The sequence below is a fragment of the Triticum urartu genome, unplaced genomic scaffold, assembly GCF_003073215.2.
Source record: "Triticum urartu cultivar G1812 unplaced genomic scaffold, Tu2.1 TuUngrouped_contig_4050, whole genome shotgun sequence".
NCBI classification, from domain to species: Eukaryota; Viridiplantae; Streptophyta; class Magnoliopsida; order Poales; family Poaceae; genus Triticum; species Triticum urartu.
The window spans coordinates 7,994-19,065 of NW_024114607.1; the positions used below are offsets into that span (position 1 = coordinate 7,994).

The 11,072-nt window shown below is 54.5% G+C and overlaps 1 protein-coding gene across 1 annotated transcript; it reads left to right on the forward strand.

Moving 5' to 3' along the window:
- The first annotated feature begins 1,984 nt into the window (after positions 1-1,984).
- On the forward strand, positions 1,985-3,934 carry LOC125527486 (1-aminocyclopropane-1-carboxylate oxidase homolog 1-like). The gene has a single exon (XM_048691995.1). It carries the CDS (start codon positions 2,566-2,568, stop codon positions 3,802-3,804), a length of 1,239 nt encoding a protein of 412 aa, XP_048547952.1. The 5' UTR covers positions 1,985-2,565; the 3' UTR covers positions 3,805-3,934.
- The last annotated feature ends 7,138 nt before the right edge of the window (positions 3,935-11,072 follow it).

Consider the following 11,072-nt stretch of genomic DNA (forward strand, 5'->3'; position numbering starts at 1 on the left):
GGCCACATGAGCTGGCGGGTCCTGGTATCCCAGTGGGCCGGTCCGTCTCCCATATTTTACTCTTCTTTGCCGGAGACCACACCTTCACTTCATCGGTCTTATCGCTGGTGCTTATGGAGAAGGCGGAAGAAGGACGACACAGGCTTGGACGCCGGGGGCCGCTGCCGTAGAATAGGTTTAAGGGCAGGTCTTTTTTCTAAATGTTCGAAATGTACTTAAATCCGTTGTGTTTATGAAATTCGTAATGTTTATACAAAATCCGCCTGTGTTTGCATAAATTTTATCCGATTTGTTTAAAATAGTTTGAAATGTATGTGGCTAATGTTAGATGGCTGCCTCCCGTATTTATATTCGCGGACTAATCTCTCTATCCACGAACGGATGCAGTAGGTTTTTTATGGGTTGCGTTCTGGACGCCCTTATGGGACAGAACGTCGTACAGTATATTTTATATTTTGGCATGAAGGCGCATGCATGCAACGCAAGTGAATATATAGTGCATGTACGTGTGCGCACACTTCGTACCGTGTTTTTAAGGGCATCTTCAGCCGTTGGCCCCCCAGGGGGCGTCTAAAAGCGCCGTCTGGGGATGAGCCAGCGCAAAAAATGACCCTGGGAGCGAGTCGGTCCCCAGCCGTCGGCCCCCAGGCGCGTATTAAAAAAAACAAAGGACCGTTCGGCGAAGTTATGATAAAAACTAGTTAAATTTCGGTCAAACATGACAATTTTCGGTGAAATTCGCACATTTTCATTACATTTTAACCTAATCTAAAAAAGAAAAGGGCTGAAGTCGTCGCCGCCGTCGCCGCCATCGTCGTCGTCGGCCTTCTCCTCCTTGACGCGGGCGCCCCTGCTGGACCCCTGCCCGGCGTCACCATGGCGGACTGGCGGCGGCGTGTCGTCGTCGTCGCTGTCGCATAAGACGACGACCCCGTCTTCAACGCGGCCGCGTCGGCGCTCCTCGAAGCGGCGCAGGGCGGCGCGCTGGCGCTCCTTCTCCTTCTCCCGGCGCGCCTTCTCCATCGCAATGGAGTCCTGGCGCGCCCATTCTAGGGCCGCGTCGTCGTCGTCGAACTCCGCCTCCACCGGCGTCAGCCCCGGCTCCGTCTTCACCGACGCCAGCCCCGGCTCCATCTTCGGCTTGACGAAGCGCGGAGAAGCCGACGAGGAGGGGCGCGCCGGCCGCCCTCGTTGATGACGATGCCGACGCTGCGACTGCGCCGACCGATTGGCGTCTCCGCCGCGGGCTCGGCCTTGACGCCGAGAAGCGCCGAAGAACCGGAGGAATGGGAGGATGAGCGAGAGGAGCAAGACGAGGAGGAGGCCAACCTCCTTGGCGCCCATGCGCGTCGGTGTTGCGACGGGGCGGCCCCCGTCACAGGATAGGTCAACGGCGGGTTGTTGCCGCCGTCGAGGTGCGTCAGCACGCCCTCCAGCGTGCGGCCCGGGGCGCCCCACCACAGGTGGCGCCCCACGCTGTTCTTCACGCCGCCGACCACCGGCGCGTCGTTGGTGGAGGCCAGGCGCTGTTGCTGGCGGCGCTGGAAGTACGCCGCCCAAGCCGCGTGATTGCCGGCGGCGTACTGGGGGAGGGAGCGCTCGTCGTCGGTCAGGGAGGCGCGCGCGACCTCGACCTCCTCGGCGAAGTACGTGGGCTTCGCCAAGGCGTCGGGTAACGGGGGAACAGGCACTCCCCCGTCGCTGAGCCGCCACCCCGTCGGCCCGGCGCGCATGTCCGGCGGTGCCGGGATGTTCGCCTGGAACAGGAGTCAGGACTCCTGTTCGCGGAGCGAACGCCGGCCGAAGCCGTTCGCCGCCGCCTCGTCTCCGGGGAAGCGCTCTGCCATGGCGACGGACTCGGCGGTGGTAGAGAGGGAGAGAGAGGGGCTGCCGGTGACGCTCGGGAGAGGAAGACGGAGACGGAGAGAGAGGGGCAGGGCGGCGGCGAGGGGCGAGTCTGGTGTGGGCACCGGCGAGAACCGCCGGCTTTTATAGCCGCTCCGCGCCGTGTGTACGCGCGCGAGGGAGGGGAGGCGTCGGCGCGCCGTCCCGAGACTCGCCGCCCGTGAGGAATCAATGGCAAGGCTGACCGGCGGCAGCCTTGTCATTGATTCCCCGCAGGAACCGAGGCAGTTGGGGGAAGACGAGCCGCCGTGTCCCTGACGCGGCGGGCCCGCGGCTGTTTCGCGCCAAAACAGTTCGCCCCCGGGCGCCGCCCAGCGCGCCGGGTTCGGCCTGGATCCGCCGGCGCTGTTTTCGGCCCAAGCCGGCGAAAATCGAGCTCCTAAGACGCGACTGGACCGATTTTTCGACACCGGCACAAAAAAAATGCCTGAAGAAGCCTTCATGCGGGCGCGGCTGGAGATGCCGTAATGCATTGCCTCGTCTCCACTCTCCGCAAACAGACAGACAGACAACACAGTAGCCAGCGTGCCTGCTGGGGTCGATGGTCCACGTTGCGCTCTGCCTGCTGGTGCTGGATGCGTGGAAGATGGTCCAGGCGGTGCCACCGAACAGATCGAATGTGCATGCATGCATCCGCTCCTCGCTCGCTAGCGTGCGTGCATGCGTGCGTGTATATACGGACACCACAGCACCGACCACCGGCCAACTCTCGCTCGCACTACCCTCCACCTCCAGTCCAATCTCGCTCGCAGTCACAGAGCCCGCGGCGACATGTCCACCACCGCCACCGCCTACGCCACATCTACGGCAGATGACGACCGCCGACAAGCGCTCCAGGCGTTCGACGACACCAAGGCGGGCGTCAAGGGCCTGGTCGACGCGGGCGTCACCGCCGTCCCCGCCATCTTTCACCACCCGCCGGACTCCCTCCCCCTGTACGCGCCTCCTCAGCTACACCACGAGCACCGCTTCACCATCCCGGTCATCGACCTCGCCGGCCTCGGGACGCCGTCGGGGCGAGCCTCCGTGGTCGGCGCGGTGAGGGCAGCCGCGGAGACGGTTGGCTTCTTCCAGGTGGTGAACCATGGCGTGCCGGAGGCGGCCATGTCGGAGATGCTCGCGGCGGTGCGGTGCTTCCACGAGGAACCCGCGGACGCCAGGGCGCCGTACTACAGCCGGGACCACGGCCGGCGCGTCAGGTACACGAGCAACTTCGACCTGTTCCAATCGCCGGCCGCCAACTGGCGCGACAGCGTGTACATTGACATGACGCCAGACCCGCCGGCGCCCGAGGAGATCCCGCCGGCCCTCCGAAGCGTCGTGCCGGAGTACGAGCGGCTGGCGCGGCAGCTGTACCACGAGCTGCTGGAACTGCTGTCGGAGGCCCTGGGACTGCGCCGCGGGCACCTAAAGAAGGACGCCGGGTGCCTCGACGGGCTCAACCTCGCCGCCCACTACTACCCGGCGTGCCCGGAGCCGCACCTGACTATGGGCACCACCCGGCACTCCGACCCCAGCTTCCTCACCGTGCTGCTCCAGGACGCCGTCGGCGGCCTCCAGGTGCTCGTGGAGGATGACGGCGGCTCCGCTGAGTGGGTTGAGGTGCCGGCGGTGCCGGGGGCACTGGTGGTGAACATCGGCGACTACCTGCAGCTCTTGTCCAACGACAGGTTCAAGAGCGTGGAGCACCGCGTGGTGGCCAACGGCGCGGGTCCTCGGGCGTCGGTGGCCTGCTTCTTCCGGACGTACGGTGCCGCCGCGTCCATGAGGGTGCTGCAGCCGATCGTCACCGGCGGAGACCGCGCGAGGTACAAGAGCGCGACGGTGGAGGAGCTGCTCCGGCACTACAGGGCCAAGGGCCTGGACGGCACCTCCGCGCTCGACCACTTCAGGCTCTGAATGGAGCGCAGATGATGTATCTTCTGTTTACCTCTTCTCGTGTTTAAGTGTGGAATTGTGGACGCCCTCGTGGATTAATTGGGCATTCAACAATGGATTTGTTAATTTTCTCATGCATGGTTACTAGCCATGGATTTGTTTTTCTTTTTGCGGGGGGAAAGCATTTCATTTCATTTAATCAATAGTGGGAGTACATTCATTTGAAATGACAATGCTAATCTCCTCGGGGGAATTTGCTAACCAACAAGCCGTACGCTGCTGACCACGACCCATCGCTGCCATGGCATGTGCAGCCTTATTCTGTGATCTACCTATTTTTGTGACTTGCATTGATCTTTCTTGCAACATCTCCGAGACGGCCGCCACCTGAAACATATTCCTTGATCTTCCCTTTGAGCCTAATTCAAGGAGCTTCAATATCTTCGCACAATCTGTCTCGACCTGGATAGGCAAGGGAGTCCAGTGCAACGCCAGCTTCATGCCCTCCTCACACGCCGATAGCTCTGCCTCCAGTGCGCCCGAGCAGTTCCGGATCCATCTGCATGCCGCGTAGATAATCGCACCTGTGTGATCACGTAGGATCATACCGGCACCAGCTGTTCCATCTGCCTGTACAAACGAACCGTCAAAATTGAGCTTTGCAACACCACATGGGGGAGGAATCCAACTGGGTTGTACGCTAGGCTCCAACTTATGTTGAGCACCATTGTTGGATAAAAGAGCTGGTTGCTTCCCCTTGAGGATGTCCACCTCTGGCCCCTGTTTGATAAGTAGCAAGGAATCAACATAGCTACAGAGAAATTTCTTCGATGCCTCGACCGGGATTAGTGGTTTGTCATGGGTAAGTTCGTTTCGAACATGCCATACACGCCATAGTAGCATGAGCAGGAGCATACGCTGGGTCTCATCTAATTGCTGGAGGCAAAGAAGGAGCCATTCCGGTTCCATACCTTTGAGTGAGTTATCAGCAGGAAGGTCCCAAACTAATCTCATCACAGTCCAGAGATTACGTGCATGTGGGCATTGGACAAGTGCGTGAAATGTCGTCTCAATCTCTTGCCCACAGATGATACAGATTGCATCATGATCAAGGTGATGGCGCAACATATTTTCTCTGGTTGCCAAGGCCCCTCTCGCAGCCTTCCACGCAAACACCCGTACTTTAGGTGGGGCGCCGCAGCTCCACATCAACTTCCAAGCAGGTCTTGACCCATCTGGACGTCCACTCGACTCGCCAATCTCCTGTGTTGCCATGAGACAATCCTGAGCCATCCTATATGCTGATCTGACAGAGAACATTCCATGCTTGTCTGGCTGCCAGGCAACGCAATCCTTTTCCATTCTACTAGAGGGTTTGATTTTCAGTATTTCATCAACGTCGACCGGAAAGAAATGTTGTCGAAGGAGTGTGATGTTCCATGAACCGTCAGTTTGCATAAAATCGGCAACCCATTTCAGTCTGCACCTTCTCTTTGGAGTGATCGGTCTGAACGACGGTCCTCTTGGGATCCATGGGTCTCGCCACACGTGTATGTTAGCGCCGTCCCCCACTCGCCATATATATCCTTGCTTTAGCAGTTCCAAGCCATGCTCGATAGCCTGCCAAGAACTTGACCCGTTTCCAGTAAACACCGTGTCAGTGATATCTCCTTGGGGATAATATTTTGCTCGCAGAACTTGTGCGCATAGACTGTCCGGGTACTGGATTAATCGCCAGGCCTGTCGAGCTAAGAGTGCTTGGTTAAATATTCTCAGGTCCTTCAACCCCATTCCTCCCCTAGCCTTGGGCCTTAGCATAATATCCCAGCCGACCCAATGAGTCTTTCTCTTCCCTTTCTTTGCACCCCACCAGAAACGACAGATCATTTTGGTGAGCTCCTCACACAGCCCGGCCGGCACCTTGAAAACACTCATAATGTAAACTGGCAAGGCTTGGGCAATAGCTTTGATTTTTACTTCCCGTCCAGCCATAGCCAACTGATTTTCACCCCACTCCACGATTGCTTTTGCAAGTCTCTTCTCAAGAGTTTTCAGCTTACCCCTACTCATGCGACCATCTGGCGTTGGTAGGCCAAGATGTTTTGCCTCGAAGGTGCTCTGGGAGATCTGCAAGGTGACCTTGATAGTATCCTGTACTGCCGCCGGACACATAGGGCCAAATAAAATCGAGCACTTTTGAGGGTTGATGTACTGGCCGGTACACCTTGCATACGTTTGCAACACCTGCTGCACTCTGATTGCTTCATTTGGCTCAGCTTTAAAGAACAATAGAGAATCGTCCGCGAAGAGCAAGTGAGATATGCCCGGCGCTCTTCGGCAAACTTTGATAGGAGTAACTGTTCCCTGGATCGCTTCACGTTGCAAGAGGGCAGAAAGACCGTCAGCAACAAGTAAGAAAAGGAATGGAGACAAAGGGTCACCTTGGCGAAGACCTCTGGTAGGAGAGAACGAATCAAGAAGGGTTCCATTGAATTTCATTGAATAGCTCACCGAGGTCACACAAGACATTATCCAGCCTACCCATCGGGGAGCGAAACCCAAACTCTGCATCATTTTCCTGAGGAAGTCCCAGTCCACCCTGTCATATGCTTTAGAGAGGTCTAACTTGTATGCACAAAAAGAATCCTTCTCCTTTTTACAGTGTTCAATGGCATGGAAACACTCAAAAGCGACTAGCGCGTTATCTGTTATCATACGGCCGGGGACAAATGCGCTCTGATTTGGAGATATAATATCGCCAAGAATAGGGCGGAGCCTGTTAACAAGACATTTGGCCACAATCTTATAGAGCACTGAACACAAATTGATAGGTCTAAAGTCTATGAGGGATTCCGGCTGATCGGACTTCGGAATCAAAACAATGGAGGTGGCATTGGTTTCAGCCGGTATGTGACCAGTAGCAAAAAAGAGCTTGACTGCAGCGACAACTTTTTCTTTCAGAATTGCCCAATTTCGTTGATAAAACCGGGCCGGGAATCCATCCAATCCTGGGGCCTTCAAAGGGCCAATTTGAAACAATGAATCCGCTATTTCTTTCTCCGAGAACTCCTTACACAGTGACATATTCATCTCTTCTGTTACTCGTGCTTGTACAAGGTCGATGATCTCAGCAGCTTGTAAAGATGGGTCTCTGATCAATAACTCCTTAAAGAAGGACGTGGCCATCAGTTCCATGGCAGATGGGGCTGTATGCCACACTCCCTCGTCATCTTTCAGCTTTTTAATTTTATTTCGCCGTGCACGCCACACCGATTTACTATGAAAGAATTTAGTGTTGCGATCTCCGTCCTTCAACCAACTTATCCGTGATCTCTGTAGCCACAGGAGCTCTTCCCTGTATAGTAGCTCGTTCATGCTATCCGTCAATCTCCGGATCTCCTGTTGGTCGCCATTCGTACGCATTAGATGCTCTAATTTCTTTCGAGTGTGCTCAAGTTCACGCACAACATTGCCAAACTTCCTGCGGCTCCAACCCTGTAGATCATTCATGACTGAATTCAGCCCAGCCGTGATGGATGCAAGATCACCAGTAGCTTGCGCCGCCTCCCATGCTCGCTCGATTAGTTCTGGTAATTCACCAGCACGTTCCCATAAGATCTCGCTTTTTTCTGCGGGGGTGTGAATACCTCTCTTTGCAATGTTACTAGGATTGGGAGATGGTCAGAGCATGGGGAGACAAGGTGGACCACATTAGCATCAGAAAATATGTCCCTCCATCTATCATCCGCTAGTGCGCGGTCGAGGCGAACCTTGACATTACTCCTTCCTCGCCGCTTGTTATCATAAGTGAACGGTATCCCTGAAAAACCCAAATCATGGAGCTCACAGTCCTGAAGCACATCCCTGAACGCCGCAACTTGGCTTGCTGGTCTGGGGGTAACTGAAAGGTGCTCACACTGCCAAAGCGCTTCGTTAAAATCACCCATAAGCATCCACGGAAGATCACTGCTTGCACGTAGATCAGACATGATAGACCACATGCGGTTCCGATTTTCAGTTCTGGGTTCTCCATACACACATGTGAGATGCCACTGCGGGTCAGAAGGGGAGGCACGAACATACGCATCAATAATTCTTTCATTATGATCTTTAATCTCGACTGACAACTGATCGTTCCAAAACAGAGCTAATCCACCACTTTGACCATTGCTATCAACTCCACAAAAACCATGAAGACCTAAACGAGAACACAAGCGACGAACTTTCTCAGATTTTTGTCTAGTTTCACATAAAAACACAAACTGCGGACGGTGACTCTGCACTAGGGCGGTAAGATCACGAACTGTCGAGGCGCCCCCGATTCCAGCTCAGGCCTATCATTGTTGCTGACGGGGCGCAGCGCGCGACCCCGTCAGGTGACCGGCAGCCCCAGAGCCGGTTGCTTCCAAGTTCATCCTCTCCCCCATCTCCACACCAACATTCGAGTCCTGCACTGATCTCTTCCCTAGCACAGATTCAGTTTCTGGCCTCATACTCTCTGAACTTTCATGTGACGTAGATATATTGCTCAGATCCCTTAGGAAAGGGGTCTTGTCCTCCTTGCCAAGCTGCACCGGCTTGTGATTGTTCTGTACGACGAGGTGATTCTCATGCGAAGGTGGCGTGGCCACTGGAACAGATCGATCTGGCGGCTTGCGGGGTTTCTGATGTTTCTCGGCCTCTCCACACTAGTAGAAAACAGGGCTATGGTCCAAGCCGGCTCAGCCCATTAGTCCCAGTTTAGTGTAGAACCGGGACCAATGTGGGCATTGGTCCCGGTTCGTGAGCCCAGGGGGCCGGCCGGGCCACGTGGGCCATTGGTCCTGGTTCGTCTGGACCTTTTGGTCCCGGTTGGTGGGACGAACCGGGACCAATGGGCCTCGCTCCTGGCCCACCACCATTGGTCCCGGTTGGTGGCTTGAACCGGGACCAAAGGCTCCCCTTTAGTCCCGGTTCATGCCACCAACCGGGACCAATGAGGTGCCTATATATACCCCCTCACGCAAGAGCAGAGCACAGTGCTCTGTTTTTTCTGGCCGAGGGGGAGAGGGCTTTGTGGTGCTCTAGCTCACCTCCTATGCACATGAGGTGTTCGATGGAATGCCCGAGCCACACTACTTAAGCTTTCTCCTCTCGAAGCTCGACCTCCAAGCTCCATTTTCCTCGAGATTTGTACACTTCTATTAATTTGGACACTTAATTATATATAATGCACGCAGATGAACCGGCAATGGATGTACGGTGACAGACACACCCGCGAGTACATTAAGGGCGTGCATGAGTTTCTCGATGCGGCTGAGGCAAACAAGCAGAATGGTTTTATGTGTTGTCCATGCACTGAATGTGGGAATACGAGGTCTTACTCTAACCGGAAAATCCTTCACTCCCACCTGCTTTACAAGGGTTTCATGCCACACTATAATGTTTGGACGAGGCACGGAGAAATAGGGGTTATGATGGAAGACGGCGAAGAAGAAGAGTACGATGACAACTATGTGCCCCCTGAATACGGTGATGCTGCAACGGGGGGAGCTGGTGAAGATCAAGAGGAACCAGACGATGTGCCCAATGATGCTGCCACGGGTGAAGCTGCTGAAGATCAAGAGGAACCAGACGATGTGCCCGATGATGATGATCTCCGCCGGGTCATTGTCGATGCAAGGACGCAATGCATTAGTCAAAAGGAGAAGTTGAAGTTCGATCGCATGTTAGAGGATCACAAAAAAGGGTTATACCCCAATTGCGAAGATGGCAACACAAAGCTCGGTACCGTACTGGAATTGCTGCAGTGGAAGGCAGAAAATGCTGTGGCTCACAAAGGATTTGAGAAGCTACTGAAAATATTGAAGAAGAAGCTTCCAAAGGATAACGAATTGCCCGACAGTACATACGCAGCAAAGAAGGTCGTATGCCCTCTAGGATTGGAGGTGGAGAAGATACATGCATGCCCTAATGACTGCATCCTCTACCGCGGTGCATACAAGGATCTGAACGCATGCCCGGTATGCGGTGCGTTGCGGTATAAGATCAGACGAGATGACCCTGGTGATGTTGACGGCGAGCCCCTCAGGAAGAGGGTTCCTGCGAAGGTGATGTGGTATGCTCCTATAATACCACGGTTGAAACGTCTGTTCAGAAACGAAGAGCATGCCAAGTTGATGCGATGGCACAGTGAGAACCGAAAGAAAGATGGATTGAGAGTTGAAACGTCTGTTCAGAAACGAAGAGCATGCCAAGTTGATGCGATGGCACAGTGAGACCGAAAGAAAGATGGGAAGTTGAGAGCACCCGCTGACGGGTCGCAGTGGAGAAAAATCGAGAGAAAGTACTGGGATGAGTTTGCAAAGGACCCAAGGAATGTATGGTTTGCTTTAAGCGCGGATGGCATTAATCCTTTCGGGGAGCAGAGCAGCAATCACAGCACCTGGCCCGTTGACTCTATGTATGTATAACCTTCCTCCTTGGATGTGCATGAAGCGGAAGTTCATTATGATGCCAGTTCTCATCCAAGGCCCTAAGAAACCCGGCAACGAAATTGATGTGTACCTAAGGCCATTAGTTGAAGAACTTTTACAGCTGTGGAATGGAAACGGTGTACGTACGTGGGATGAGCACAGACAGGAGGAATTTAACCTTAAGGCGTTGCTGTTCGTGACCATCAACGATTGGCCCGCTCTCAGTAACCTTTCAGGACAGACAAACAAAGGATACCACGCATGCACGCACTGTTTAGATGACACTGAAAGTAGGTCAATGATTTACACTACATAATCTTTGGAAAGGGTTCCGGTGGACTAGCTGTTCCGAATGACGCTGAGGGACACGCACCCATGTGGAAGAAGAAATCTATATTTTGGGACCTACCCTACTGGAAAGACCTAGAGGTCCGCTCCTCAATCGCCGTGATGCACGTGAAGTATATACCTGTGCAGGAAGAATGTGTACCTGGGCCATCGTCGATTTCTTCCGACCAACCATCAATGTCGAAAGAAAGGCAAGCATTTCAAAGGCGAGGCAGATCACCGGAAGAAGCCCGCCATGCGCACCGGTGATCACGTGCTTGCTATGGTCAATGATTTACACTACGTAATCTTTGGAAAGGGTCCCGGTGGACTAGCTGTTCCGAATGACGCTGAGGGACACGCACCCATGTGGAAGAAGAAATCTATATTTTGGGACCTACCCTACTGGAAAGACCTAGAGGTCCGCTCCTCAATCGCCGTGATGCACGTGACGAAGAACCTTTGCGTGAACCTGCTAGGCTTCTTGGGCGTGTATGGGAAGACAAA